The 27,657-nt window shown below is 43.4% G+C and overlaps 1 protein-coding gene across 1 annotated transcript; it reads right to left on the minus strand.

The window, feature by feature from the left end:
- Positions 1–1,019: 1,019 nt before the first annotated feature.
- Positions 1,020–27,657, minus strand: LOC122748248 (carcinoembryonic antigen-related cell adhesion molecule 6-like). Its single transcript, XM_043993917.1, is given in 10 exon segments — positions 1,020–1,061; positions 2,163–2,327; positions 3,123–3,176; positions 6,758–6,819; positions 7,444–7,499; positions 9,087–9,219; positions 15,389–15,661; positions 15,730–16,005; positions 26,287–26,646; positions 27,591–27,657. Coding segments are annotated over 10 exon segments (1,485 nt in total). The 5' UTR covers positions 27,655–27,657.

The raw sequence follows: 27,657 nt of genomic DNA on the forward strand, positions 1-27,657 counted from the left end.
CAAAGACCTTCACTTCATGGGCAGAACTCTTCTACAGTAAGTCTCCAGCAGGTGGCGTTATTCCAATCGTTACAAAACATTCATGTACTCATGATTCTTTTCTTTCTGTCCTTGACCCCTTTGGGATACCTGCCTGATAGTGTAGCACCTCACCTAACTCCCCCTCTCATTCATGATTTGGGTGCCAGTTTATGACTATTCTCTCTCAGGGATAAAGCTGAAGGGCTTCTAGCACTGTTTCTCTTGAGTTCCTACCATTGTGTTCCCTAGTAGTAGTCAGACAGAAATATAATATTGTTATCAAAATCATTTACTGGGAATAGTAAGAACAATTGGTACAAAAGATCCACTTAAAACCAACAATTTGGGGTGCATTCTCTGATAAATAGAGCTTCCTTGAAAGGTGTGGATACAAAATTAAAATAAAATGGTCATGAGATGCCTGTGTTGAGGATCTCTGTGACTAAGGGGTGCCACCCAGCTCCTGACCCCAGAAGTGCCTTTTTCCTTTTGTGAGTTACTCCATGAGTAGAGCTAACTAGTGGCCTCCATGGGTCACTGTCATGACAGCCAATTCCTGGATAATTTTTTTGCCATGAGCAGTCATGCTCCCTATAGCTCACATTGGCCTTCCAGGACTGGTTTCCCTCATACATTGTAGGGATTTCCATTGCTATCAGCCTCTTCTGCCACTGGAGGGCACTGATGATCTGGTTCATCCTTGAGAACATGTTGTTTGGAGCCAAAGATTCCTGATTCTATGGAACTTCAGAAGAAAACACCATTGACTCTGACTCTGAGAATCTAGACATCTTAAGACCATCCAGGTTTGATGGATCATCTACCCCTTAGTTCAGATGGAATAAACATGGAAGTTTCCAAAAGGACTTTTACATGGATAAAGGTGATAAGGAGATAGTGGAAAAAAGAAAGGCCTGGTATGCTATGGTTAGTGGTATCATGAAGATTCAGACACAACTGAACAATGATCACAACAGAGATGATCTGGTCCTAAAACCTCATTTGACAGTGGAAAGAATGTGGTCAAATACAGTAGTCACCTGCACAGGGGCCCACAGAGAGGAAACAGAAAAGCTGGGATTCAAATGTAGGTCTTCTGGACCCAATGTTCTATGTTCCTCGGCCTCAGGTACTGCCCAGGCTCAGCCATGGTACTCTTGAAGTGTATATGGCTGAGAGAGGACAGAAGTTCTTACTTCATTTGTCTAAAAGGTTTCAATAAGGTGCTCTGGAAAGACAGGGCCTTTGGGTATAGGAGTTTGGTGGCCATGTGTTGCAGGGTCATTAAGGACAAATTTATGATGTCCTTTGCCTCTCTGGCTATGGGGTGGGAGGTATATTTCATCAGCCTTTGAAGTTATGATTGGCACCCTAATGACTTAAGCTATGAGGCTTTCTGGATGTCTTCATCTCTGTTATTCTTGTGGCCACTCTATGAATTGGTCACCCTGTTCTACTCTCTTCACTCTGCATCAGTCGATATAATTTCCTCTATATTTCTCTGAATCCATAAAATTCACATTTCTTATGACACAGAAAAATTCCATGATCTTCATAAATCACAGTTTGTTAATCCCTGTCCCATTGGAGGTATGCACAGTTTCTTTCCATTTCTTTGCTACAACGGCCATTATAAACATTCATGTACTCATGGCTCCTTTGTTTCTGTCCTTGACCCCTTTGGGACCCACCTAATAGTGTAGTACCTTACCCACCTCCCCTTCCCACTCCTGATTTTTATCCCCAGGAGTCAGTTTATGAATATTCTCTCTCAGGAGTAAAGTTGAAGGGTTTCTAGCACTGTATCTTTTGAGCTCCTACCACTGTGCTCCCCATTAGTAATGAGACAGAAAGATAATTATTGTTATTATTGTTAGCAAAGGCATTTACTGAGAAGGAATAGTAAAACCTCTAAAGCAAAAATTTGGGGTGCATATATGGGGTCCCATAAATACAGCTTCCCTGAAAGAAGTGAGCACAAACTTAAAATGGTAGATGCCTGTGTTGAGGATCCCTGTGACTAAGGGGTTCTACCCAGCTCCTGAAGCTGGAAGTCCCTTTTTCCTTTTTTGAAGTATTCCATGAATGGAGCTCACTATTAGACTATTGGTCACTGTATAGGAGCCCATTTCTGGCATTACTTTCTGCCATGTGCAGTCATGCTCCCTGAAGCTGTCATTGGCCTTCTGGGACTGGCTTTCTTCATTCATTGTAGGGGTTTCCACTGACATCAGCTTCTCCTGCCTCTGGTGGACCCAGATATCCTGGTCCATCCTTGAAATCATGTTGTCTAGAGCCAAAGATTCCTGGTTCCATGGAACCTCAGAAGAATTAGACCATGGATGATTTTACTCTGAGAATCTTAACATTTTAAAACCATCCAGATTTTATGGATCTTCTTCACCTTAGTTTAGTAGGAATAAATGGGGAAGGTTCCAAAAAGTCTTTTCTATGGATAAAGGGTATAAAAGAAGACAGGAAAATATTGATCTGTTCAAAATATTGAAGTGTTCAGGAGCAACAGACTATGTACCTACACTCATTCCACAGTGTGCCTTGGCTTCTAAGCAGCTCATGCATACTCGCTTCTTTCATTCCTCTCAGGTATCTCTGGGAGGCCTGAGTGCCCCTGGGTTCCTGGAAGTCTTCCCTCTCCCCTAATCTGGTCTCTCTCTTTCTCACCCAGTTGGTTTTTCCCATTGACCCAGATGTCTCAGCTTTCTCTCCTGAGAGATGCCTCTGAAACCTCCTTAATGATGGGAAGAGTTGTCCCAACATCCCTAGGGACTTTCCCCTCTTTCTTAGTCATGAAGGTCCTTCCATGGAATTATCTTCTCATAAACATCCACTGTCATGATGTTCAATGCCTGGGGATAGAGAGAAAACATGTCACTGGCTTCCAGAATAGAGGCTAGGGAGACTCTTCCTTCTCCAAACTATGTCTCCATTTCCCTCTATCCTGGGCCTCTTTCTGTTCCCTGTCCCATCAGCAACAAGAAGTTCATCCTCACCCAGTATTTTTACATTTGCCTTGCTCCCTGAATGAGGCCAGGCCCACCCTGATAGGCACTGTCGGATGGGACTCCATCAAAGGCACATACCTGATAGGCACTGTCGGATGGGACTCCATCAAAAGCAGTGCAGGAGGCCAGGTCCTGTGGAGGGGGAGACAACAGCTAGTAAGAACCTCCATAAGCCAGAGTTGGAAAGGAATTTAGGACAGAGAATGCTCAAGAAAGAAGGAACCTTAAAACATGTGAAAATTAGAAATTGGCCTTAGAGATCTCATCATAATGGATGCCCTGAGTTAGCAGGGACCTCAGAAAACATCTATTCTGACCTGGACCCTAACCCCAGTGTCCCCTGCAACTCATGTGATGTAATGATTGGAATGATGCCACCTACTGGAGACTTGCTGTGGAGAGCTCCACCATGAGGAAAATGCCTCTGAGGCATTGTGGCTTTTCCTTGGCGTCAGGAAATGACATTTGTTCATGGGTGCTGTCTATCAAGTCTACCAGCCAATCAACTGGAGGAGCCTCCTATGGTCTGGGAGGAGACAGGAAGGAGGAAAGGGAGCCTGCGCAGAGAGCGCTGCCTTTTTGTTTTCCGGACTTGATGGTGGTGGCGGCAGAGGACTTCACAGGAGATTTGAGGAAAGATAGGAATGCCAGGCTGTTAGAATTCTGTTCTCAATCTTTTCAGTTATGCAGCATAGCACGCATTTTTACCATCATACTGTCTTTGGTGAAATTAATGAGATTTTGGAAGTATGGAAACTTATCATTTCAGAGACTAATTTGCTGTGAACTCTGATACAGGCCCTGTAGAGAATATATGTGCAACAAAAGGAGAGACAGGTATATGTAAGTCCATGGTTTGCTTATGATGGTGACTATGTAGAGCACAATTACTAGGCACAGTCCAGTATTCATCCTCTCTCCCACCTAATTTAACTGAACTTAATTATCTTTTTATCTCACTCAGTTGAACTCACCTGTGGCCTAGCACAATCACTAGCTGTCTCAGAACCATGAGATATGGTATGATAACCTTTCCATAACATTTTCAGGTGTCATGAACACATACTAAATTTGGCTTTGATCCAGACACATGGTGGTAAAAAGTGTTACACATTGCATAACTACCTCAACCCTCTATTACAAGTCTAACCATATAAAGGAAGGAATGTAATGGAATTTGTTAATTTGATCATTGACAATGCTATGCTAAGGTTTAGTAAAAATACAGCAATTCAAACAGTTAAAGAAGAGAATCCAGATTTCCAGACCAGAGTCCAGAATCCAGTTTTGTTCCATCAAGGAAACATTTTGTTTCTTGAGGAACAACAGGGGGGACTGTAATGATTGGAATGACGCCACCTACTGGAGACTTGCTGTGGAGAGCTCCACCATGAGGAAAATGCCTCAGAGGCATTGTGGCTTTTCCTTGGCGTCAGGAAATGACGTTTGTTCATGGGTGCTGTCTATCAAGTCTACCAGCCAATCAACTGGAGGAGCCTCCTATGGTCTGGGAGGAGACAGGAAGGAGGAAAGGGAGCCTGCGCAGAGAGCGCTGCCTTTTTGTTTTCCGGACTTGATGGTGGTGGCGGCAGAGGACTTCACAGGAGATTTGAGGAAAGATAGGAATGCCAGGCTGTTAGAATTCTGTTCTCAATCTTTTTCTTTCTATTTTCCAATAAACCCTTAAAAACCTAAACTCGTTTTATCAGTGATTTTTAGTCAGTCTCCCCCAAACTGGGGGAACACATTAGAATCCACATTTAGAATCTTAAATTACACAGTGACAAGTGGTCATCCAGTCTTTCTTGGAGCCTCCAAGTATGGAGCAGGACACCATGTCCCAGGTAGCCTCTTCCTCCTGCATCCATTCATGAAGCACTTACTTAGCACTTACTATGTGCCAGACATTGTGCCATAAATCCTTGAAAGACTTCTTCTTTTCCTGCCTGGAACTCCTGCTATAAGAACCTCCCTATCCTGAGTGGTGATTGCCTCAGCAGGTGCCCACCACCAAAGCCATGAATCACGTCCTTCCCAGACTGCTCCTCACCTGCTGCCATAATTGATCCACAAAACAAGCCCACCAGGACTTGACCTTTTCACTCCTGGAACTCCCAACCTGGGCATTCTCCCCCTGGCCTTCTCTCCTGCTTTCCAATTCTGGACCCATAATCAAATCAACTCTGGCTTGATGGCTGATTCTCTTTGCTATGCCCATAATTTCACAAAGCAGAATGTCCCTATCTGGACACTATTACTCCATGTGTGGAATCTCCCTCAATTTAGACACAATCTCTTTGTGGACAATGAGCACTTTTCCATGTATTAATAAATACTTCACCCAGCAGAGTGCTTGTCACATAGTAACTACTTAATATGATCTGAATATGAATCAATTACGGTATGAATGATTTTTCATTCCTTCATTCATGGGATGAACAGGGAGGAGTGGAATAATCTTCCAGTTAAGGAGTTAATACTCTATAGGGAGGAAGTCATTAATATACAATCAAATACCAAACACCTACAGAAGGATGAGCAGAGGGAGGACACTGGCAACAGGAAGGAGCAGGGCAGGCTCCTGCTGGGGCTGGCCCTTGAGCTGAACTAAGCAGGAGGGTCAGGATTCCCTGAGATGGAGGTGAGGAGGGAGCCCCTTCCAGGCCTGGGACAGAGCCTGAGCAGAGGCCCAGAGAGGGCAGGTGGAAGGTGGCTTCCTTGCAACAATAGAGGGGCTAATTAGGCTGAATCTTTGACTTCAGAAAGGACAATAAAGTGTAATGAACCTGGAAAAACTGACCTAAGACAAATCCTAGGAGCAGGGAGAAGTGGGTAAAGACATGGTATGAAAGTCCAAAGGAGTAGATTTCAGGTCTGGTCTCTGACAAACTGGCCTTAAGAGGATGGACAAGTCCCTCGAGGTTTCAATGGCTAGCAGAACTCTAAGACTATAGGCTGCCACAAGTCAATGTTGAGAATGGAACTTCCACAAACCAATGAAATCAGCAATTGGAGTCAGACCAACAAACAAGGGTTAGCTATAGTTTCTTTTCCTGGCAATAGGGAGCCACTGAGTCTTCTTGACTCAGGAAGGGACTTGGTAAACTTGTGGCTTACTTAGGAATATATTTACCAGTGGTGTGGAGGACACAGGAGACACTGGAGCTTGGGACACCAATGAAGAAGCTGTTGCAATAGTCCAATGCTGGGTTGATGATGTCTTGAACTAGAGTATTGTTGTGTTAGAGAGGAGAGATGGGGGTGATGGGGAGAGAAGACTTGGCATCTCATTACTGGGAAGATTTCCTGACATCAATCATCAATTAACCTCTACAAATTCCATTCTTTGCTCCTTAATAAGCACTATGGGGACACTAGTAGTCTAATCTTCTATCCACATATTCTACTATCAAAGATTATTATCAGGTCCCCACCTACCTCCACATCCACCCCCAAAGTCTTATCTTCTCCCGACTGGCCCTAACAACATCTCTCCACAGTCCTAGGGAATGCTCACTCTTCTTTTGATCCTCCTTCTAACACTTTCCCCCTCATGAGGGGGCTCTCATTATCTTGAAATCTCTTAAGCCCATCAAATGCTTAAGGCTCAGGGCCTGGAAGAATCTCCAGATCTGCACAAAGGGGTCCCTTCCCACTCCCTGACAGATACTCCAAAGTCTGGGAAGTGATTGGAAGAGACTTTCTGTCCATACCTGTGCAGATGGAGCTGAGCCTTTTGTCCAAGAAGGGTTCTCATACAAGTTGGAGTTCTCACCTGGAGGGAAAGAAACCCAGACAGCAGAATTCCTTGGTGTAGCTTCAGCTTGAATTACATGAAGCAATGTCTCCTCCTCCTTCCCTCCCCTACTCCCTCAGAAAACAGATGAAGGGGACAGGGGAGAATTCCTTTCTCCCCATCTCCCTCACAGAGTGTGTCTATAAGCCTGCATTTAGTGCCTATTATGTAGCAGCCACTGTGCTAAGCATTGGGCATACAAGGAAAACCAGAAGATAATCCCTGCCCCAAAGGAGATTATAGTGTAAAGGATGAGATGACTTGTAAACTGTGTGCAAGCAAGATCTAGACAGGATACATTGAAGAGATAATCAACAAAGAGAAGACAATAGAGTTAAGGGGCCTCAGGAAAAACTTCTCATGAAAGGTGTGATATTAGCTGGTACCTAAAGGAAACCAGGAGGTGAAGAAAAGGAGTAAGACCCTTCCAGGCATGGGGGCCAGCCAGTTAAAATGGCCAGTGAAGAAATTCCAGGGTCTTTGTCACACAGGGCTTTGAGGTTCTGGGGTCCTGATGTTTCACAATGGGACATGCATGCTCAGATGTATTAAGAAGTGTTAAGTTGTCTAGAGTCTGGCTGTAGATGGGCCCCATCTTATCACCTCCACTCATCTCTGCATCTGCCTTGATGAAGAGAATAGAAAAGCTGCAGAAGAATCTGAGAGCAATGAGGGCAAGGAATGTGTCCTCGTGATCACAATGCCTAGCTCTGGTGACTCATCAAGGCAAGGAGGTGACCCAGAGGCCCCAAAGGCTGTGCCATTGCGATGGTGGTGCTGCAAGTTTCCTCTTTTCTGGAAAGGCTTCTATTACTAAGTTTAGAGAGGCTCATCCTCAGTGGATTGGCCATTTGGGGATGACCTCTTTGGCCATGGTGGCTCACGGTGAAAATAAAACAACTCAGAATGTCTTTGATCCTGTGTTTAAAAGCCATTTTACATTTGAGCAGTGATTTAGAAGCAGAGATGTAGAGATGGCAGTGACTACTGGGGCAGCTTATCTAGCCTCTCTCTACAATGATGAGGAAATTGTGGCATAGGGATAATTCCCTAGAGCACATAAGTGTTAGGTATAGAGTCAGAATGTGAGAAGAGGAGCATAAAAGGGAGTGGAGAGTGTTAAGAGTCTCCGTTCCCAGGTGCTGCAAAACAGTAACTTAGCTCTTAGTCCCCTAAATATTAGGGGCTTTGACAGTGCCTACGGAGTGCACATATTAGTAAATACTATTTAAAATGAATCAAATGGGGGGGCAGGCTAGGTGGCACAGTGGATAAAGCACCAGCCCTGGATTCAGGAGGACCTGAGTTCAAATCCAGCCTCAGACACTTGACAGTTACTAGCTGTGTGATCCTGGGCAAGTCACTTAACCCTCATTGACCTGCAAAAAAAATAAAATTAATCAAATGGAGAACTATCTTCAGAGTTGAATTATATGAGGCTTCATGGTCTTCTATCAAAGAAAAACAAAGGGAGTTGGCCATCCTTTGAAGGACAGCTCATAGGTTCCCCTTGAAATAAAGAAAGAAGACTGTGATTGGAGCCCAATCTCTCAAGGCCACCATTAGGTGCTGGTTTCAGTGGTTGGTGCTTTTACTTACTATCTCTGGCTGCTGAAAAGTTATTCTCTGAAAGGTCATGTTTGCTGGCCCTGAAGAAAGAAGAGACATGTGAGATTGACATTCCCCAGCAAAGTAAGAGAGTTCTCTGAGCTGGAAGGAACACTGGAGCAGAGTCAAGGCTTGTCTTAGGATACGCTTAGGCTTCATGTCTTATTCCTAAATACAACCTCATTACTGTTAATTTCTTCACCTATAGGGACTATGATTTTCCTGATCAGCTTTTCCATGAAGTCTGGATCATATTTTTCCTTCACTTGGTTTCTCACTGAGTTGTGGGTAGCAACCTATCTCTTTTCTTCTTGCTGCCCCCTACATTCTTCCCTTCTGTGCCTTCTGGGACCTCAGTTCCTTTTGCTGAGCATCTGAGAAAAATGGTTAGGTCTTGTTCCCTTCCCAGTGGTGAAGTGAACAGATGTTTCCAAGAGGCAATCAAGTGTGAGGAATGAGGTAGAATGAAAGCTCAGAAAAGGAACCTACCCAAGGGATTTCATGCTAAAATGTAGGAATTTGGGAAAGGGTGGGAGACCAGATCCAGATGAGAGTACAAGGTGCAGAAGACCATACATCTTTCCTGTGTTCAGGAAGGCAGACTAGGAGGGAGAACAACCATAGGAAGCATTTTTTACCTTTTAGTTGTTCTGAAGAACAGGAAATAGATGAGGGCCCCGATGAGACCCTTTCCAGCTAGAATTCCAAACACAATACCAGCAATGATACCTCTAGAGAGCAAGGAGCCATTACCTTTTCCTGGTGACATATCTGTTGTAGACAGAGAAGAGAAAGAGAACTTTGAGTGTTTTTGAGGGGTCTCCAATATCAAGTGTCTAGCATTTGTGCCCAGTGCCTGGAACTCTGAAAATACTTAAGAAATTCTTGTTGATCAATGAAGCAACCTTGTCCTTTGTTCCTAAGAGTTTGGGTATCCCTTTGTCAAGGTCACATTGCAAGTTGTCTGACAAACAATATGGGGACAACTGATATTGAACAAGTACATCAAACTCTACATAACCAAGCTCTGAACTCATAATTTCCTCCATACGTTGTGCCTACTTCCTTTCTCTGATGGCAGAATCAACCTTTCCATTACCTAGGTTCAAATTGGAAAACATCTTACTCAATCTCTCTCCTTCAAACCTCACATCTAGTCAATTGGTAATGTCATAGTTGTTTGCACTGATTCTACTTGGACAGAATCTCTCACATCTACCCCCTCTGTTCAGCTTCTTCCCAAGACCCCTTTATCTCTTCCAATTTATGGAAATAGTTTTCTGACCTTCATATCACTGTCTTCATCTAATTGTCATCAACTACCATCTTGATTATGTCACCTTTCTCTTTGAAAACCTTCAAATTAGTGTCTCATATTCATCCTTGAAAGGCAGCTCATTGATGCAGAAAGAGCTCTGGGATTTGAATCTGGAGACCTGGATTAGAATCCTGACCTGTCACCTGCTAGTTGTGGAATCTTGGGCAAGTTCCTTCGCTTTTCTGGACATCAATTTCCCATTCTATAAAATGCTGAGTTGTGGGATTGGTGGTCTATCTGTGGTGATCTGTCTGCAACACTCATCTCAGATGTAAATCCTGTGAATTTACCTTTATCTTCCTCCCCACTATCCTGACCATATTCAAGCCCTCATCAATTTCCATCTGAATTATTTCAATAGCCTCCTCACTGGTCTTCCTGCATCTGTTTTTGTTGTTTTGTCTTTTGTTGTAGAAGAGGATGTAATATCAAGGTAACTTCATGACTTGCAGTGAATTGCATTTAAGTGAGAGAGGGCTGTGCAAAGTCATCAACCTTACTCTCTCCTCCAAAGTAATCTGGGTCCAGTGGCAAGATATATATTAGGACAATTTGAGATGGCCCTGGATGTTTAAAGCAATTGGACTTATGACTTGCCCAGGGTTATATGGCTAGTTAAGGTTAGATTTGAACTCAGGTTCTCCCAAATACAGGGCCAGTGCTCTATCCATTGTGCCAGCTAGCTTCCCCTCTTCCTGTCTCTACCCTTTGTTTTAATATGTCTTTCATCTTTGTATGTTAAGTACTCTCTGTGTTGCCATTGATGATGTAGTAATGTTTGATCATGGAAATGGGATCACTTACTCTGGACAAGAGAAGAAAGGATAGTCCTTTACCCACCAGGTTTTTACAGTTAAGATATGTAGTCAATTATTTTTGTTCTTTTTTTCAAAGTCCCTTTATTGAATATATTTTTTGTTGCTTTGTATTCAGTACAAAATGTATTTAATACTTTTCTTTTTAGCATTTGTTTTTGAAGATTTTATGTCCTGATAAGAAATATGTGTGTTCATTTCTTTTCCTCTACAATAATCCTAAGCGGTCCTTTATATCTAACTTTATAAAATTCCACTCATGTCCTTAACCGTCTACTTTTAATTTTTATTGTTAATATTTGTACTCTTGTTGTTTTATTCTTTTTCTCAGACCTTGCTTAGCTTTTCCTCTGTTTAGATATTGTGCCACTTGGTGTATAGTAAGTATTATATTTGTGCAGTAGCCTGTTGTCCATAATGCAGTTTCCCTGCTTATTTTAAAAATCCAAGTCCGGGGCAGCTAGATGGCGCAGTGGATAGAGCACCGGCCTTGGAGTCAGGAGTACCTGAGTTCAAATCCGGCCTCAGACACTTAACACTTACTAGCTGTGTGACCCTGGACAAGTCACTTAACCCCAATTGCCTCACTAAAAAAAAAAAATCCAAGTCCATTTGCACTGTTAAGTTGTCTCAGATCATGATACTACCATGCTCTAATTAGAAGACACAGAGAGAGAGAAAGAGAGAGAGAGAGAGAGTCTTCCATTTCATTAAAGATCTATGTTCCTTTCAAATGATTATACTCAGTTTTTTGTTTGTTTGTTTGTTGTGTAATTCTTGGTGGTAAGGCTATATATTTTGTCTTTCAGAATATCATATTCTAACATCCCCACACCATTATAATGATACTGATTAAAATGTGTGTGATCTTTATTGACTCCTTGATGCTTGAACATCTTTGTTTTGGATTTTTATAATAGTCTTTTTTTTTTCTTTGACATGGAAACTCTGGATTTTGACTATGATATTTGTGGGAGTTTCATTTAGGATTTTTTTTCAGGAGGATATTTTTTTCCATTTTCACTTTGCCATCTGGTTCTCATGCTTCTGGAAAGTTTTCTGCCATGATTTTTTGAGACTTGATACCCCAAACCTTTTAACTTCATTGGTTCTTTCCGATTCTCTACAATCTATCTTCCAGGCTACTTTTATTTTTTGCTGTTTTCTTGCTTTGAGGTACCTTATGTTGTCAGAATTTGGATTTTAATTTTTATTCTGTTTCATGGATTCATTAGCTTCTGATTGGTTCATCCTAATTTTAAAGGAAGCCTTTTATTTGGGTAATTTCTGAGCCTCTTGTACTAGGCAGTTGATTCTAAGTCTTTCCTCCATAGGTAGGAAGGTAGACAGGATAGGGTGTTGGACCCGGAGTCAGAAAGGCCTCAATCTAAACCCAGTCTTAGACACTTACTGTATGACCCTGAACTACCTATTGAAACAATGACTTGGTTTTGTCCTCTGTAAAATGCATATAATTATAGCACCAATCTCCCTGGGTTGTTCTAAGGATAAAATGAGGTAATATTTATGAAGTACTTTGTGAATTTTAAAGCTCTATATAAATGCTATTTATAAAATAATTTTAAACTCTAAAATTATTTCTTTATTTCTCCCAGTAAAGCTAGTTGACCTTGTGTCCAAGCTATGTTTTTATTTGATGCTTTGCTAGTTGATATATTGGGTTTATTTTTTCCCCTGGCTTTGAATCTTGGGCTTTCCTGTCTCCATAAAAAGGTTTTTTTTTCTTTTTTCTTTCAAGGAAAAGTTTATTTTGGTTTATTCAATATTCTAACCTTGCTTCCAGAATTGAAATCTAATTGTTATTAGGGACAGACTCTGCATACTTCTGAATGGAATATCTGAGCATTCTTTGGTCTTGCATTGTATTCTCTGATATTTTGCTGCTGTTTCCTCTGGGTATTCAGTATTGTATTCTCTAAGGGTATACAAAGTGGCTCAAGATGGTGACCTAACTTTCATTTGTGTCCAAATCAGTCTTATGTAGAAAGAATTCTGATCACTGCCCTTGTTGTCTGAGTTTTAGAAGCTCTTCCCTTAGATTTGAGTCTTGGCAATACCAGTGCAGACTTATCTCTAGTTGGAGTTTTGGCAAACTGCTACTGGCACCATTGCCTATCAGCTAGCTGCAAGGCTCTGTAGGTACTAAATTACAGGCATACATTTGCTCCAAGCTTTTTGCCCTGGTTACTCAGTTGTAGGTCTCAGACCCGGATAGGAGATGAAACTCTAGCTCTTTTTCCACCACACAGCTTCAGGCCGCAGCTGCTCCCACTTTTGGGACAGGTCTCCTCCTCAATCAGCACTAATTCTGTCACCTAGCTCTGTTTCCACACTGCAGGACTGCCAGTTGGTACCATTTCCTGGTCCCTGCACAGTTCTAGGCCCAACTCTGCTGGCTGCCTGACCACTTCTTCCTCAGGTACACAGCCTATGTCCCTTATTCAGTCTTTAGTCTTCTTGTCCCCTTCCTGTTTAGTCCATGTGACCAGACTTTAATCTTTGTAACAGGGCTGACCTGGACAGACAAAATGACTTACTGAGTTTTCCCCTTAGTCTTTTGCTCTTTCAAGGCCTTTGTTGAGGAGCTTCTTCCTCCTCTTCCCTCTATCTTCCCTCTGCTACCTTGCTTTATTTATCACTGACAAAACATTCTATTAAAAGCATTTGTTTAATGCTTCCTGCCCACTCATAACTCTATTTCCTTTATTTTCATCACGTTAGCTTGGAGCTGAGGCCAACTTTGCCTGAAACTGATGGGCTAAAAAAGAACTTTAGAATCCCCAGATATTTACACAACCAGGTTGTTTGGACTAAGTCACAAATGAATTAGAGATGTGACAATGGTCACCTTAATCAAAACTGAGGGGCAGCTAGGTGGCGCAGTGGATGGAGCACCGGCCCTGGAGTCAGGAGTACCTGAGTTCAAATCCGGCCTAGGACACTTAACACTTACTAGCTGTGTGACCCTGGGCAAGTCACTTAACCCCAACTGCCTCACCAAAAAAAAAAAAAAAGTAAAAAAACAAACAAACAAAATAACTGAGCCTTGAGTGTCAGGTTCAATCTTACTTCTCTACCTAGTATTGATGAATGGTACACCAAGCAGTTATGTGTATGATCATTTCCTCTTCTCTGCTAATTAAGTTTTGGGGATTTCCTGAGGAACCTTTGGTGTTTGTGAGAAAATAATTGTTGATAATGTATTTCTTCCCCCTCTTCTTCCACTCCATGCCAGAAAGTCCTGTTCTCCTTGTCTGGGACAAACCCAAGGGAACAAAAGAAATGGAGATAGACTCATTTGTCTAGCTCTGTGAAGGATTGATGAGATCAAATAGATAATGGACTTTTGCCTCAAGGAACTTGAGTGAGGGTCTTTCCCTGATGTCATCTATAGAGTTTATATTAATTTAGACCACCCTCAAGTCAAGTTAACCAATGGAAATGAATGAAGATAAAACCCTTGGCCATGCTAGGAGCTCTCTCTTGGCTGGCACTCGGATCTCTCTCTCTTTCTGGACACACTCTTGGCTTGGCTCTCCCTTTTAGGATAGTGTAGGTTACAGGGGCAGCTAGATGGTACAGTGGATAAAGCACCAGCCCTAGATTCAGGACAGTGTAGTTCTTGTGAACTCCCTTGGGTCTCCTTGAGACCATGTGCTGTCTCTCTGTCTCTGAGAGATAGCATGGGTCTTTTGGGGCTGTTCTCCTGCTGAATCTCTCTCCCTGCTTTTCTACTTTGCGGCCTGAGACCATGAGAAGTTAGTGAGACTCACGGTCAATCCTTTACTGGCATCTAATATTAATAAAATCATAATATGCTTAGCCAAAACTGATATGTAGCATTAGCAATTATTTTTACATTTAAAAAAAACCCCTGCAGTTTTTACCTAATTAAACACACACACACACACACACACACACACACACACACACACACTCATGTTCTTAGCCTAGTACTCAAAACTCAAAAGACCATTGGGGCAGCCCTCTCTAATACTTCTCCTGGCCATTCATTGTCTGCTCAGGCTGCATTGGTCTACATTCCACACTCAGACACACACTGTACTTTCCCACCTCTGACCCTTCCTTGGCTCAGGTTATTTCTCCAAAGAAGTGGAGTATGCTCCCTTTTCCCCTTTGACCTATAAAATTCCACCCCCACCACACACACACACACACACACAAACACACACACACACACAAACATGCATTCTTTGAAACACAGATTAAGCGATAGCTCTTCTATGAAACCTGTCCTGATTTTTGCCCACCCACACCTGGAGTAGTATTTCCCCCACCCCCAGATCTCCTACAACACTTTAATTTGTAGCCATAGTCTAAGTAGACATATCATTCAATATTGTGTAGCAATTACCTGTGTTGTGCTCTGATCTTTCTACTAGATTGTAAAGTCTGTGAAAAAAGGAATAGAGTCTTAGCTAAACCTTGTTTTCCCCTCAGCGACAAGCACAGTACTCTGCACAAGGTCTCTACCCAAATGGATGTTGAATGATGAATGAGCTTGTACTATACATGCCACTTTCTAAGATTCTTATAGCAGACAGGAGGATGGTGTCTATTTTTACTGAGGACAAAATAGGAGTAAATGGACTGACATTGGCTACAAGTCTGACCACATTCCTTAGAAAAAGATTATTTCTTTACATTTCCTCTTTGAATATACCATGAAAAACTGCCCTCCTCAATGGGCCTGAGCACCTCCTTCTGGAATCCCATCCTTGTCCAAAGCAAGAAACTTCTCTGAGGGAAGGGTGACACCATTTACCAACCATCTTGATTGGGGCATCCTTAGAGATTGATAAATTGGTCACATCATTCTTTGTCAAGCAGGTATACTTTCCTGAATCTTCCCAAGATGCGTTTTTGATGATGTAGGTGTTACCAGAGAAGTCAAAGTTCACTGTGTCATTGACTTTCTAGTCATACTTGGCAGGTGGGTAAGACTGAACTTGACACACTAAAGTCAGTTGGTCTTTGAATTTGACCTCTATCTCCCCACTTTCAGGGTTTGGGAGACAAATGATATGGTCTGGTCCATCTGTGACAGATAAAATGTGAGTCATTTTTGGGTAAAGATTGGAGAAGAGGAGAGTCAGAATCACTCACAGTTCACAGTCAGGGTGAGGGGGTCACTTCTATTGGAATTTAATGGATTTGAGACTTCACATTGATAGGACCCAGTGTCTTCCCTCTTCACATTCTTGATGGTGAAGGTCTGGTTGTTATGAGACATATTCCTCCTCTCATTTAGTGACAGCGGCTGGTTATTGAAGAACCAAAGAATGTTGATCCCCTCATTTTTTGTGCTACATGTGAAGACCACAGTGTCATTCTCTATGACATTGGTACTGTTGGCATTGATGTTAGGTTTGGCCAGTTTTTCTGTAGAGACAAAAATATGAGAGAGTTGTGTGAGTGACTGTCAGGTGTCTTTACCAGGTCATGTATTCATGACTAAAAACACCAAAAGTCTAAGCCCAAACACTTCCATTACAGACATACAGAGATAGTTCCTGACACCATGGGGAGAGAGATGCCCCCTGGTTCAACAGTTGTGCTAATAAGGAAGGTGAGCAGGAAGTAAAGGGTTTGGAGTGTGTGTCCTGGGCTATCCCCTCCACAAGGCAGGACCCAGGAAATGAACAATCTAGTGACTTAAGTGGTGATGGGAGTAGGGAACAAGCATTTATGATGTACCTACTATGTGCCTGGCATATGGTAGATGCTTTATAAATGCCATTATTGGCCTCATTATTATGATTATTGTAATTGTCAAGCACTGTGTTAAATACTATATTATCTCATTTCATACTCTTAACAAACCTGTGAGGTAGGGGATAATATTTGTTCCATATTTTGGCTCAGAAAACTGAGGCAGACAAAGGTTAAGTGACTTTCCCAATGTCATGCAGCTAGTAAGCGTCTGGGACCAGATTTGAACTCTAATCTTTCTGAATCCAGTCCCAGTGCCCTCCCTATTCACTGAGGCTTTTCCCTGCTTCTCACCAACCATGTCATTCTAATCAAGATGTCTTTTACCTGGGATCTCTGAACTTTTATTTTTTTTTTTTGGCAGGGCAATGAGGGTTAAGGGACTTGCTCAGGGTCACACAGCTAATGTGGTAAAAACCAGAAGTTTTAGCTGAATCATTTGAAAGTTGAATGCTTGCTATTGAAGTGGTTTTTGAAGGACTGCCCTTTTGGGGAGGAGACCGTGATGAACAGCCATGTGCCTGCTGCTGCCCGGGAGAGCATGGCCAAGCACATGGTACTTCCGGGACGCCAACTTAAAATGGAGGGTAGAACGGAAGTTCGCTCTCTGTCTCGCACACTCTGGCTTATCAGTTTAGCAGTGATGGCGCGTTCTGGTGATTGGCTCTGGTTCTCAGCCTGGCAGGCAGTTTTGGGATTCGGTGAGTTTTATAAAAGAATATAGACTAAGCTTAAATCTAAGATTATTCATTTGTATTTCTATTTTCCTATTTCCCTAATTGGTATCACCTGTTTGTTGTCTAAACAATAAAGGCTAATCCCTCACTGATTAAAGCTCAGAGGGTTCTTTCTCTTACTAGTCTGGGAGATATATAAGGGAAAAGTTCAAAGGGGAGTTCAATGATCTTATATCCAATTTTAAATCTCACGCTAGTAAATGTCAAGTGTCTGATGCCAGATTTGAACTCAGGTCCTCCTGAATCCAGGGCTGGTGCTTTATCTACAGCACTACCTAGTTGCCTCCATATGAACTTCTTTTTAAAAAATCTTGATAACTATATTTCAAGAGGATTATTTCTTTTGAATTCCTATGGATTTTATTTTTTGTATATAAAAGCATCCTTCTAGAGCAATTTGGAACTATGCCCAAAGGGTTATAAAATTGTGCATACTCTTTGACCCAGCAATATCACAACTGGGTCTACATCCCAAAGAAATCACAAAAAAAGGGGAAAGGACCCACACGTACAAAAATATTTATAGCTGCTCTTTTGTGGTGGCAAAGAATTGGAAATTGAAGGGATGCCCATCAATTGGGAAACGGCTAAACAAGCTGTGGTATATGAATGTGATGAAATACTATTGTGCTACAAGAAATGATGAGCAGGCGGATTTCAGGAAAACCTGGAAAGACATGAATTGATGCTGAGTGAAGTGAACGGAATCAAATGAACATTGTACACAGTAATAGCAACATTGTGTGATGAGCAGCTGTGAAAGACTTAGCTCTTCTCAGCAATACAATGATCCAAGACAGTTCCAAAAGACTTATAACGCAAAATGCTCTCCACATCCAGAAAAAGAACTAGGGAGTCAAGTATACTATTTTCACTTTATTTTTTGTTATTTTTTTCTTTCTTGTGGTTTTTTTCTTTTGTTTTGATTCTTCCTTTACAACATGACTAATATGGAAATATGTATAACATGATTTTGGTTGCCAAGGCAACCAATTCCCCTGAGAACCAGTGATGACTCCTTCTTCACTGTCATGTAAACCACATTTCTTTCATCCTTTGTGTTTTGGAAGACCTCTAGGGATGGGGAACTCACTAGGTACATTTTGGGATGGCTTGGTTTGAGAAGATCTTTCTGATAGTGAGCTGTAGGCTGCCCTTCTCTAGCTTATACTTGTTCTGAATTATGTATAATGCTTTGTCACATGGAAGCTTCTGGAACTGACAGATTGGTTACCAATTTCACTTTTGATATGTAATTGAAAGAAAATCCTAGAATCTCACAGTTGTCAGGGACCTCAGAAGGGGGGGCGGGGGAGACCATCTCCAACAGGAGTAGGATTCCATTCTATGCGCTTCTGGATAAGCAGACATTCATCCTCTGCCTGAATGCCCTAAGGTAGAATGGGGCATATTCTGGAGGCAGCCCATTCCTCAGGGAGTGATGGTGCCCTCCCTAATTAATTTTTCCAATTCTTTCAAACAACCTCTAAATAATATGGCTTCCTTTCCCCCAACCACACTGCTTGCTTTACTTTAGTCACAGTGTAGAGAGCTCTACTTCAACATGGGACGTCCAAAACCAAACATGAAGTTCCTGATGACTGTCTACCTCCAGAACATGCCTCATGATTGGCCACTTCCAAGACTTGGATTACAATTCATAGGATTATACTGTTACAGCTTTAGAGCAGGGACCTCAGAAATCCTTTGGACTGGTGGCTCTTCACCTTCTCTGTCCTCTGAAGGGACTCTTCTCAGCATTATATAGAATTAAATAGAAAGGATTATGAAGAAAACCAAAAGCTAATCAAAATGATGGAATAATGTTTTCCATCCAGGTTTCCAGACCCCCTGAAACTTAAGAACCCCTGGTCTAGGTCAATTCCCTCATTGGTAGAGGAGACAACAGAGGCTCAGTATTGTGACTTGTCTTTGATCAAACTGACAGCAAATAGCTGATCTGGATTTAAACCTGGGTATGAGGTAAACTCTCTTTCCCCTCCTAGAAAGGTGCTCAAGGGGCAGCTAGGTGGCCCAGTGGATAGAGCACTGGCCCTGTAGTCAGGAGTACCTGAGTTCAAATCCGGTCTCAGACCCTTAACACTTACTAGCTGTGTGACCCTGGGCAAGTCACTTATCCCTAATTTCCTCACTAAAAAAAAGAAAGAAAGAAAGAAAGAAAGAAAGAAAGAAAGAAAGAAAGAAAGAAAGAAAGAAAGAAAGAAAGAAAGAAAGAAAGAAAGGTACTCAAGGTTCAGACTTTAATTGACCCATCCATTGCTATCAAAGTAGTCAGGGTCAGAGGTAATACTTTATCTCAGGTCCTCCTGTGACTGAATCAACTGATCTTTCACTCCATATATGCCTTAAAGATCCAAATATATTCATGGATGAAAGTGAAATTAGAGTCCAGGGACGAAATAGTCTCTGAGACTCCTTCTAGCTCTGGGTGCTTTCATTGGCCATAGCACCAACTCTGACTTGCCCAAGGGAAGCTCAATGTTGGGGAAGAGGAGGAATAGCAGGTGATGGTCTGAGGTTTTCTGGGGAGCTCACTCATCATGCACAGTCCCTGTCCTCTTTTTCCCCCACATTAGTCATGTTGTGAGAGAAGGATCAGAATAATAATAAAAAAAGCACAAGAAGAAACAACAACAAAACAAAAGTGAAAACAGTATGCTTCAATCTGCATTCAGATTAGCACAATAGCATTCCATTATATTAATATACCATGAATTTTGTTTTTATTTATTTATTTTTTTTTTGTGCAGGGCAATGAGGGATAAGTGACTTGCCCAGGGTCATACACCTAGTAAGTGTCAAATGTCTGAGGCCACATTTGAACTCAGGTCCTCCTGAATCCAGGGTCAGCGCTCTATCCACTGTGTCACCTAGCTTCCCCCATACCATGACTTTTATCTGTGTGACCCTGGGCAAGTCACTTCACCCTCATTACCCACACCCTAAATATACCACAACTTGTTCAGCCATTTCCCAATTGATGGACATACCCTAAATTTCCAATTCTTTGCCACCACAAAAAGAGGTCATTTACCCTTTTTAATGATCTCTTTGGGATTTAGACCTAGTAGTGGTATTGCTGGGTCAAAAGGTATGCACAGTTTTCTAGCTTTTTGGCCATTATTGCAAATTGCTTTCAATCCTTTTCTTCTTGATCCAGAACAGTGAGTGTGAGTAAGAAAATGCCCAGGCTATACAGGAAAGGAGCAGAAGGGATGGTCAACAAGAAGGGAGGAAGCCAGTGCAAAGAGTAAACTCCTCATGGATCTGGAGCTATTTGGAACCATCAACCCAGAGACCTCATGCTCCTTGTAAGAGACAGCACAGTAGGGGCGGCTAGGTGGCACAGTGGATAGAGCACCAGCCCTGGAGTCAGGAGGACCTGAGTTCAAATCTGGCCTCAGACACTTAACACTTACTAGCTGTGTAACCCTGGGCAAGTCACTTAACCCAATCGCCTCACAAAAAAACAAAAACAAAAGACAGCACAGTAGCCCCAAAATAAAACCCAGAAGTCAATGCTGTGATATGACACTTTCTGGTCTCAGGGTATCACTGCAGAAAATTGGGAAGAAGTAAGTTCCTTCCAGGTTATTTCTATCCCTCAACTCCAGATTGATCAGGCCAACACACCCTCTTCCTGCCTGGATTTTATACCACTCCTCTTTAGACCCTCAGTGTTCCAATACACAAAATTGTTCAGATGAAACCATTCCTGATAGTCAATCTACTAGAGTCTAAGTATTCATCCTTCCTTCTTGACCTGTCATCATCCCTTCATACAGTTACATTGGAGGATCCCTGAAGAAATCCTCTTCCTGCTGGGGCTCAGCCTACTCTCCATCTCCTTCAAGAAGCCTTGCCCCATGTCCCCTGCCCCAGCTGACAGCCATCTCATTGAGTTATCCTAGAACCCTTTGTCCCAAGTCCAGTACTGGGCCACAAGCTGCCCAATTCATTTGTTGAGGTGGAAAGAATAGGATTTGCTAATGGAGTATACAAGGAGTCGTAATGATTCCAATTATGATGCCTCTTGAAGGGTCTTTCCTCAGGACAGACAGAGAAGCAGGGAATACCGGGATCAGTATCCCCATGTTCTAGATGAGACAATGGAGTTTCCTAGAGGTGATGTGACTCACCTGAGGTCACATAGTAAATGCTGGAGGTGGGATATGAATCTAGACCACCTGATCCCAGGCATAGAATGCTCCTCTTCCCTTGGTCCCACCCCTCTAGTAGAAGCCAGAAGGCTTGGGAGAACCCAGCTCCCCTTGTGCCTGGTACCCAATCTTTTGCTGACTCCAGGCCTGAGAAGACTCTGCAGGGGAACTGAGGTAGGCCTTGCTCCACCCAGGTTCCTTATCTCAACTTCTATCACTGGGTACTCTGGGGCCTCTTTTTTTTTTTTTTTAATGAGGCAATGAGGGTTAAGTGACTTGCCCAGGGTCACACAGCTAGTAAGTGTCAAGTGTCTGAGGCTGGATTTGAACTCAGGTCCTCCTGAATCCAGGGCCAGTGTTTTATCCACTGCGCCACCTAGCTGCCCCCTCTGGGGCCTCTTTCTTTGCAGGTTCTTCAGAGTCCATTGGACTGAAATTCCTTCCCAGGTCCTCCTGTGCTAAGGAGGGGAGCCATGCTCCCCAGCCTGGGATGTTCTCCCTCTGCCCTCCCCCACACAGAATCCTTCTCTTCCTCCAAGAACCCTTTCCTGATGCTGTCATTCATAGGTTCCCTCCCTCCCTAATAACCTTGTATTTGATTACAGCGCCTTCCTAAGTGCCAACAAGAGCTGGATTCTAGTTCTGCCTCAGACACATAGCAAGAGTTTAAGAGTGGAGAAGATGCTTACTTCTGTAGTGCCCAAGAGAACTCTCTAATACTAGGGTTTGCAGGCAAGATGCCAGCCTTTATGGGTGGAGGGATTATCTCCCCTTGGACTTTCTTCTAGCGAGGAAATCACCAGTCTAGGACTAACCACTATTCTTATATTTATTCCATGTTTCCCTATTAGAAAATATATGCTTTGGGGCAGCTAGAGGGCACAGTGGATAAAACACTGGACCTGGATTCAGGAGGACCTGAGTTCAGATCCGGCCACAGACACTTGACACTAGCTGTGTGACCCTGGGCAAGTCACTTAACCCTCATTGCCCCGCACCCCCCCAAAAAAAGAAAATATATGCTTTGAGGTTAGTGGCTCATTTTTTTTCCCCTTTTTATGCCCAGTACAGTTCCCAGCTCAGTACATCAATAGGTACCTAATAAATGCTTAGGAATAAACTGATTGATGATTCCTAGGACCTTCCTCCCACAGTAATCATTTGACAGGAGCTGTGGGACAGAAAGACCACTGGGGATGACCAGTAGGGCTCTTCCCAATTGCTGGCTCCTTCCTCTCACCCTGTCACCATTGAAGGCATCCTGCCATAGACAGATGTCTACAACAGTTTCCAGAATGTCCACCATGGAAGAAAGCACCAGGTGTACTGGGCCGTCACTACTCCCCCATAGACAATATAATCTCAGCGTTAGAAATGCTCCCTCCCTGAGACCACTGGGATTCTTTGCTTCTGGGCCTCAGAGGTCATCTTGTCCAACTCAGGCCTGATGAGGGATCCCCACTCCAACATCCCTGGCAAATCATCATCTATTCTCTGCTTGAAGACTCTTGTTGCTGGGGAAGTCACTATCTCCTGAGGTGACCCTCCATGGTAGGAGGCATCTAGGATGTGCTGCGGATGGAGTTTGGGGCACAGATGTCAGAAAAATCTGAAACTGAATGTTGCTCCAGCTACTGACTAGCTGTGTGACTCTGACCAAATCATTTAATCTCTCTCTGTCTCATTTTCCTCACTTGTAAAAATAGCACCTACATCACTGGCATTTGTAAGAATCAAATGAAATATGCTACATAGAGGTACAGGGGAGGGTTTTTCCTCTTTTGGAGCTCCTGGGGTCCTAACCCAACCCCCAAGGCAGGTACCCTTTTCTGTGGAAGTGTGTTTTGGGGGTTTACATGTCATAAGGTGAATCTGGGGACAAATTTGGCCTTTTCTACAAGTCTCTAATTCCCATGGCTAATTTCAAAATATCTTTATTTTTGGGGGCAGCTAGGTGGTGCAGTGGATAAAGCACCAGCCCTGGAGTCAGGAGTACCTGAGTTTAAATCCAGCCTCAGACACTTAACACTTACTAACTGTGTGACCCTGGGCAAGTCACTTAACCCCAACTGCCTCACTAAAAAAAAAAAAAAAAACTTTATTTTTCATTTATTTCTAGTTTGAATTTCTATAGGTTATCATTTTATCATAGTTATTGTTATGGTCTTTTTGTCCTGTCTCTGTATATCCTTGTTATGGGTGGTGATTTATGTGGGTACATGGAAACCTAGGCCTTGACTTATATTTTTGTTTGTTTGTTTGTTTTTGTTTTTTAGTGAGGCAATTGGGGTTAAGTGACTTGCCCAGGGTCACACAGCTAGTAAGTGTTAAGTGTCTGAGGCCGGATTTGAACTCAGGTACTCCTGACTCCAGGGCCAGTGCTCTATCCACTGCGCCACCTAGCTGCCCCTGGCCTTGACTTATATTAATGAAGAAGTTATCCATTAACTGGGGTCTGACTCCCTCTTAGAGCTCATATCTGAATTTGAGCTTGGGTCTTGGGTTTTTCTGTTAACCTCTTTTTTGCCTCCTACATTAATAAACACAGAGAGCCTCTGGGTCTGACAAGTGTAAGCATGTCTTCATGATCTTGTGCAGAAGGGACCAAAGATGTCATTAGGTTAACGTGTAAGCCCTAAAAACACACCTCCAGGGAGAAAGGCACCCACCCCGTGGGTTTAAATGTTTCCTGGTGTAAAGATCAATCATTAGAAATTACTTCTATATAATAAGCAGCCTTATAAATCCTTAGTAAAACCACTCCTTGTAACAAGCTCTTTTCTGGCAAGTTTATAAATTAAAAGAAGTCTAGAAGTGACCTCGTACTTTAAAATTGCAGCAAGCTCTTAAAGTGTATACCTCAACTCGACTGAAAATATGGTTTAACAGCTAATATGGAAATATATTTTGCATAATTTCACATGTATAATTGATATATTGCTTGCTTTCTTGATGGGTGGAGGAAGGGCTAGAGGAAGGGAGAGAATTTAGAATTAAAAAAAATTTTTAAAGGATTGTTTAAAATAAATAAATAAAATATATTCTTAAAAAAAAAAAAGAAATATGCTACATAGAGCACTTAGCACACCTTCAGGCCCTATATAAGTGGTAGGTCTTGTTAACTCATTCCCCACTAGAAAATTCTCCTTGGTGGGAAAGCTGTTTCTGTTTGGAGCCCCAATGCACCTATTTCTTCCCCATATTGCATTGAATTTGTCTTTTCCTCATCTAGCTGAGACCTCTGGAGGACTAGGGGCCCTCTATTCTGGGCTGCCCCTTCAGGAAAGCCTGGGACCTTCTGTCTTGGCCTCTCCTCTAGAAAAAGGAAACAATGTGTCCTCCCTCTGGGTTCCCTTTCCTAGCAATGAGAGACTAAGAGTGAACAGGCACCCAGATGGTCCTGGGTACTCTGTGTGGGGACCAATTTTTTTTTTTTTCCGCAGGGCAATGGGGGTTAAGTGACTTGCTCCAGGGTCACACAGCTAGTAAGTATCAAGCATCTGAGACTGGATTTGAACTCAGAAACTCCTGAATCCAGGGCTGGTGCTTTATCCACTGCGCCACCTAGCTGCCCCCGTGGGGACCAATTTTTAATTGGGGAGTGTTAGCTAAGCGGCTCGTGGCAATATTGGGGCAGGGAAAGAGACCGGCAGCCTCCCTCAAAACAGAACAGGATTTATTTGAACAAGAACAAACTTAAAACAAAAAGCACAAACAGGATCAGTAGGATCAAGGGAAAGGAAATAAAATGGGGAAAGGGAAATTATACAACCTGAGAAAATACCACTGCCCAGGAATCAGCTGAGACAGAATTCCTGTCCTTCCAGCCTCCAGCTAGAATGCCCAATTCTCCTCCCCCAATCCCAGAAAAACCCCACACAGCCCCAGCCAATGGGATGGCTGCTCTGACAGTCACATGAATGCCCTCACTAGGCTTCCAATCATTATAATTTTGCCAGGCCCATGTAGGCGTCTGCGAGTGGTGATGACATGAGGTGCCAGCGCCATGGCAACAGCTACAACCAATGGGTGGAGCACCGTGTGGTTTGCAGAGCCCTAGGCCAGTGTGCACTGAGGCATAAAAACCTCAAATAACAATTAATTCTTTTTTTTTTTTTTTTTTTTAGTGAGGCAATTGGGGTTAAGTGACTTGCCCAGGGTCACACAGCTAGTAAGTGTTAAGTGTCTGAGGCCGGATTTGAACTCAGGTACTCCTGACTCCAGGACCAGTGCTCTATCCACTTCACCACCTAGCTGCCCCAACAATTAATTCTTTACACCGGGCAGCCAGGATTCTGGTTCTTGTGCTGGGCCCAGATGGAAAGGGAATATCACTGACTGTCCCCTCCCCCAATAAGGCACCCCCAGTCTCATTGATTTTAAGTATCTTGGGCAGATGAACTTCATGGAGAGACTGCTTGTCTCAGGCACTACTAGAGATGTTCAGGTACCATTCTGAACCCTCAGTGGCCCCTCCTCATTTCACAATATGACCTGGGAAAGTTGGGAGGAAGAAGGAAGTTACATCCCAAATCCTGACTGCCCCCTCCCAACTACCTTTATTTCCCAAGGTTTCCTGGGCTCATGACTTCTCTAAAGGACTCTCTCTAGGTTTGGAGCTTGGACAATATAAGAGGAAATGAGTCATGGTCAAGCTGACACTCTTACTCTAACACCCTTCTTTGTCCCTCCTGCCCTCAGAATTCCTAGACTTAAGTAGGATCCTGTAAGGGACTCTGAGCTCAGCCTACCCTCTTATTGGGATGTAGGCCTTAGGGACAATGCTAGGATTGCCCAGGATCCGTGGTCACATGTGAGGCAGAGCTGCTCTTGTCAGTCCACCTTGGCCCTGCCGGACCTCGGTCTCCAAATGTTTCCTGGAGCTAATCCCCCTGGACAGCTCCTGGTGCTGCCAGTTGTCTGGTTCTGCATTCTCCTGCCCCTCTGGGTAAGGAGTTTAGGGGCGGGCTCTCAGCCCAGACAGAGGGAGGGTCTTGGAGTTTGGCATGGGCCAGGGAAAGGGTAGAACTTACCATACACTACTAAATGTCCTCGTGCTACTGCAGATATTTTGCCTCCAAGATCAACAATTTCTACAATGTAGTCATCAGTGTCACTGAGGGTGAGGTCAGGGAGGAGCAGGGAGCCATTGGGGAGCACCTTCTCCCGGATGTCTGCTGGTGTCTGCACTCCAGAAGAGACACTGTAGACGGCGATGAGGTTGGAAGAGTCTAATGACTTTCTGTACCAAGAATAGCTGAGAGCTTGCTCTGAGAGCCCCTGGATGGTTAAGGTGACACTGCTGCCCACTGTGCCATAAGGAGGCCTTGGCACAACAGTGACAGGATCACCTTGAGCAGACATCACCTGGATCCAGCAGCTGAGGATGGAAGCTGAGAGGGGAGAAAGGAAGCAGAGGTAAGCAGGGTCTCCCTGTTCTCCAGAGAGGTCGAGGTGAATGAGCTTTTCCCAAGGTAAGGATGGGGGCTCCCGAGCCTGCCCCAGGGTCTCCTGGAGGCTCAAGTGGGGGATGTCTGAAGGGGATTCATGTGCCTGTGCATCCCTCTCTGCAGAGGATCTGAGGCTTTTTGTAACACATTTTAAGCTCCTTCCATGAACTTCATTCAGGCAGAACCTGCCAGTGTGGAAGGCAAGACACTGAAGGGTGAAATGAATCAATAAAGCATTGTGGTTGAGGACTGAAATCACATCTTAACCCTGGATAGACCCTTGGAGATCTCTGAAACAAATGCCCTCAATTTACAGACAAGGAAATTGAGGTTCACATAATGAAATAGATGTGAGCAGTATTAACTAGGATATAGGAGACAGCATTTAACCCAGATTTTCAGGCCCAAACCCAAGGAGGGCATTTCCCACCAAGTCCTAGGTTCATTTTAAGGCTAAGAGTTTAGCTCCCAAACAGCCCTGGGTGGTGTTCCAGGTAAACACAAGTTAAGAGGGGTAAGTGATGTGTCCAAGGTCACACAGCTGGTAACCATCAGAGCTGGGATCTACACCTGGCTCTCTTCTGACTATAAAGACCCCCTTAGTCTCTTCAGAGGTTGCTCAGCTCTGGGATTAGATGTTGCCCTGAGTCTCAGAGATGTGGACTGATAGCCCTGAGCTGCTACTTCCCCTCCGCTCTTGACTCAGGAAATTCATTCCTGGCCAGGTTTTCAGAGTCTGTCTCTGGTACAGACCTCCTCACCCCATCGCCCTCAACCCTGGGATTGGTCTCCTTTCTCCTGGTCCTTGTCTTGATTCACTTGTCTTTGGGCCAGAATGCCCCAGGCTCCCTCTCCTCCCCTGGGCTCCAGCAGAGCTGGTGTCTCACCTGTGATCAGGACCCCCTTCCAGGGGCTGCCCCCACTGTGGGGAGCTTCTGAGGGCCTCTCCATCAG

This window comes from Dromiciops gliroides, chromosome 3 (genome assembly GCF_019393635.1).
Source record: "Dromiciops gliroides isolate mDroGli1 chromosome 3, mDroGli1.pri, whole genome shotgun sequence".
NCBI lineage: Eukaryota > Metazoa > Chordata > Mammalia > Microbiotheria > Microbiotheriidae > Dromiciops > Dromiciops gliroides.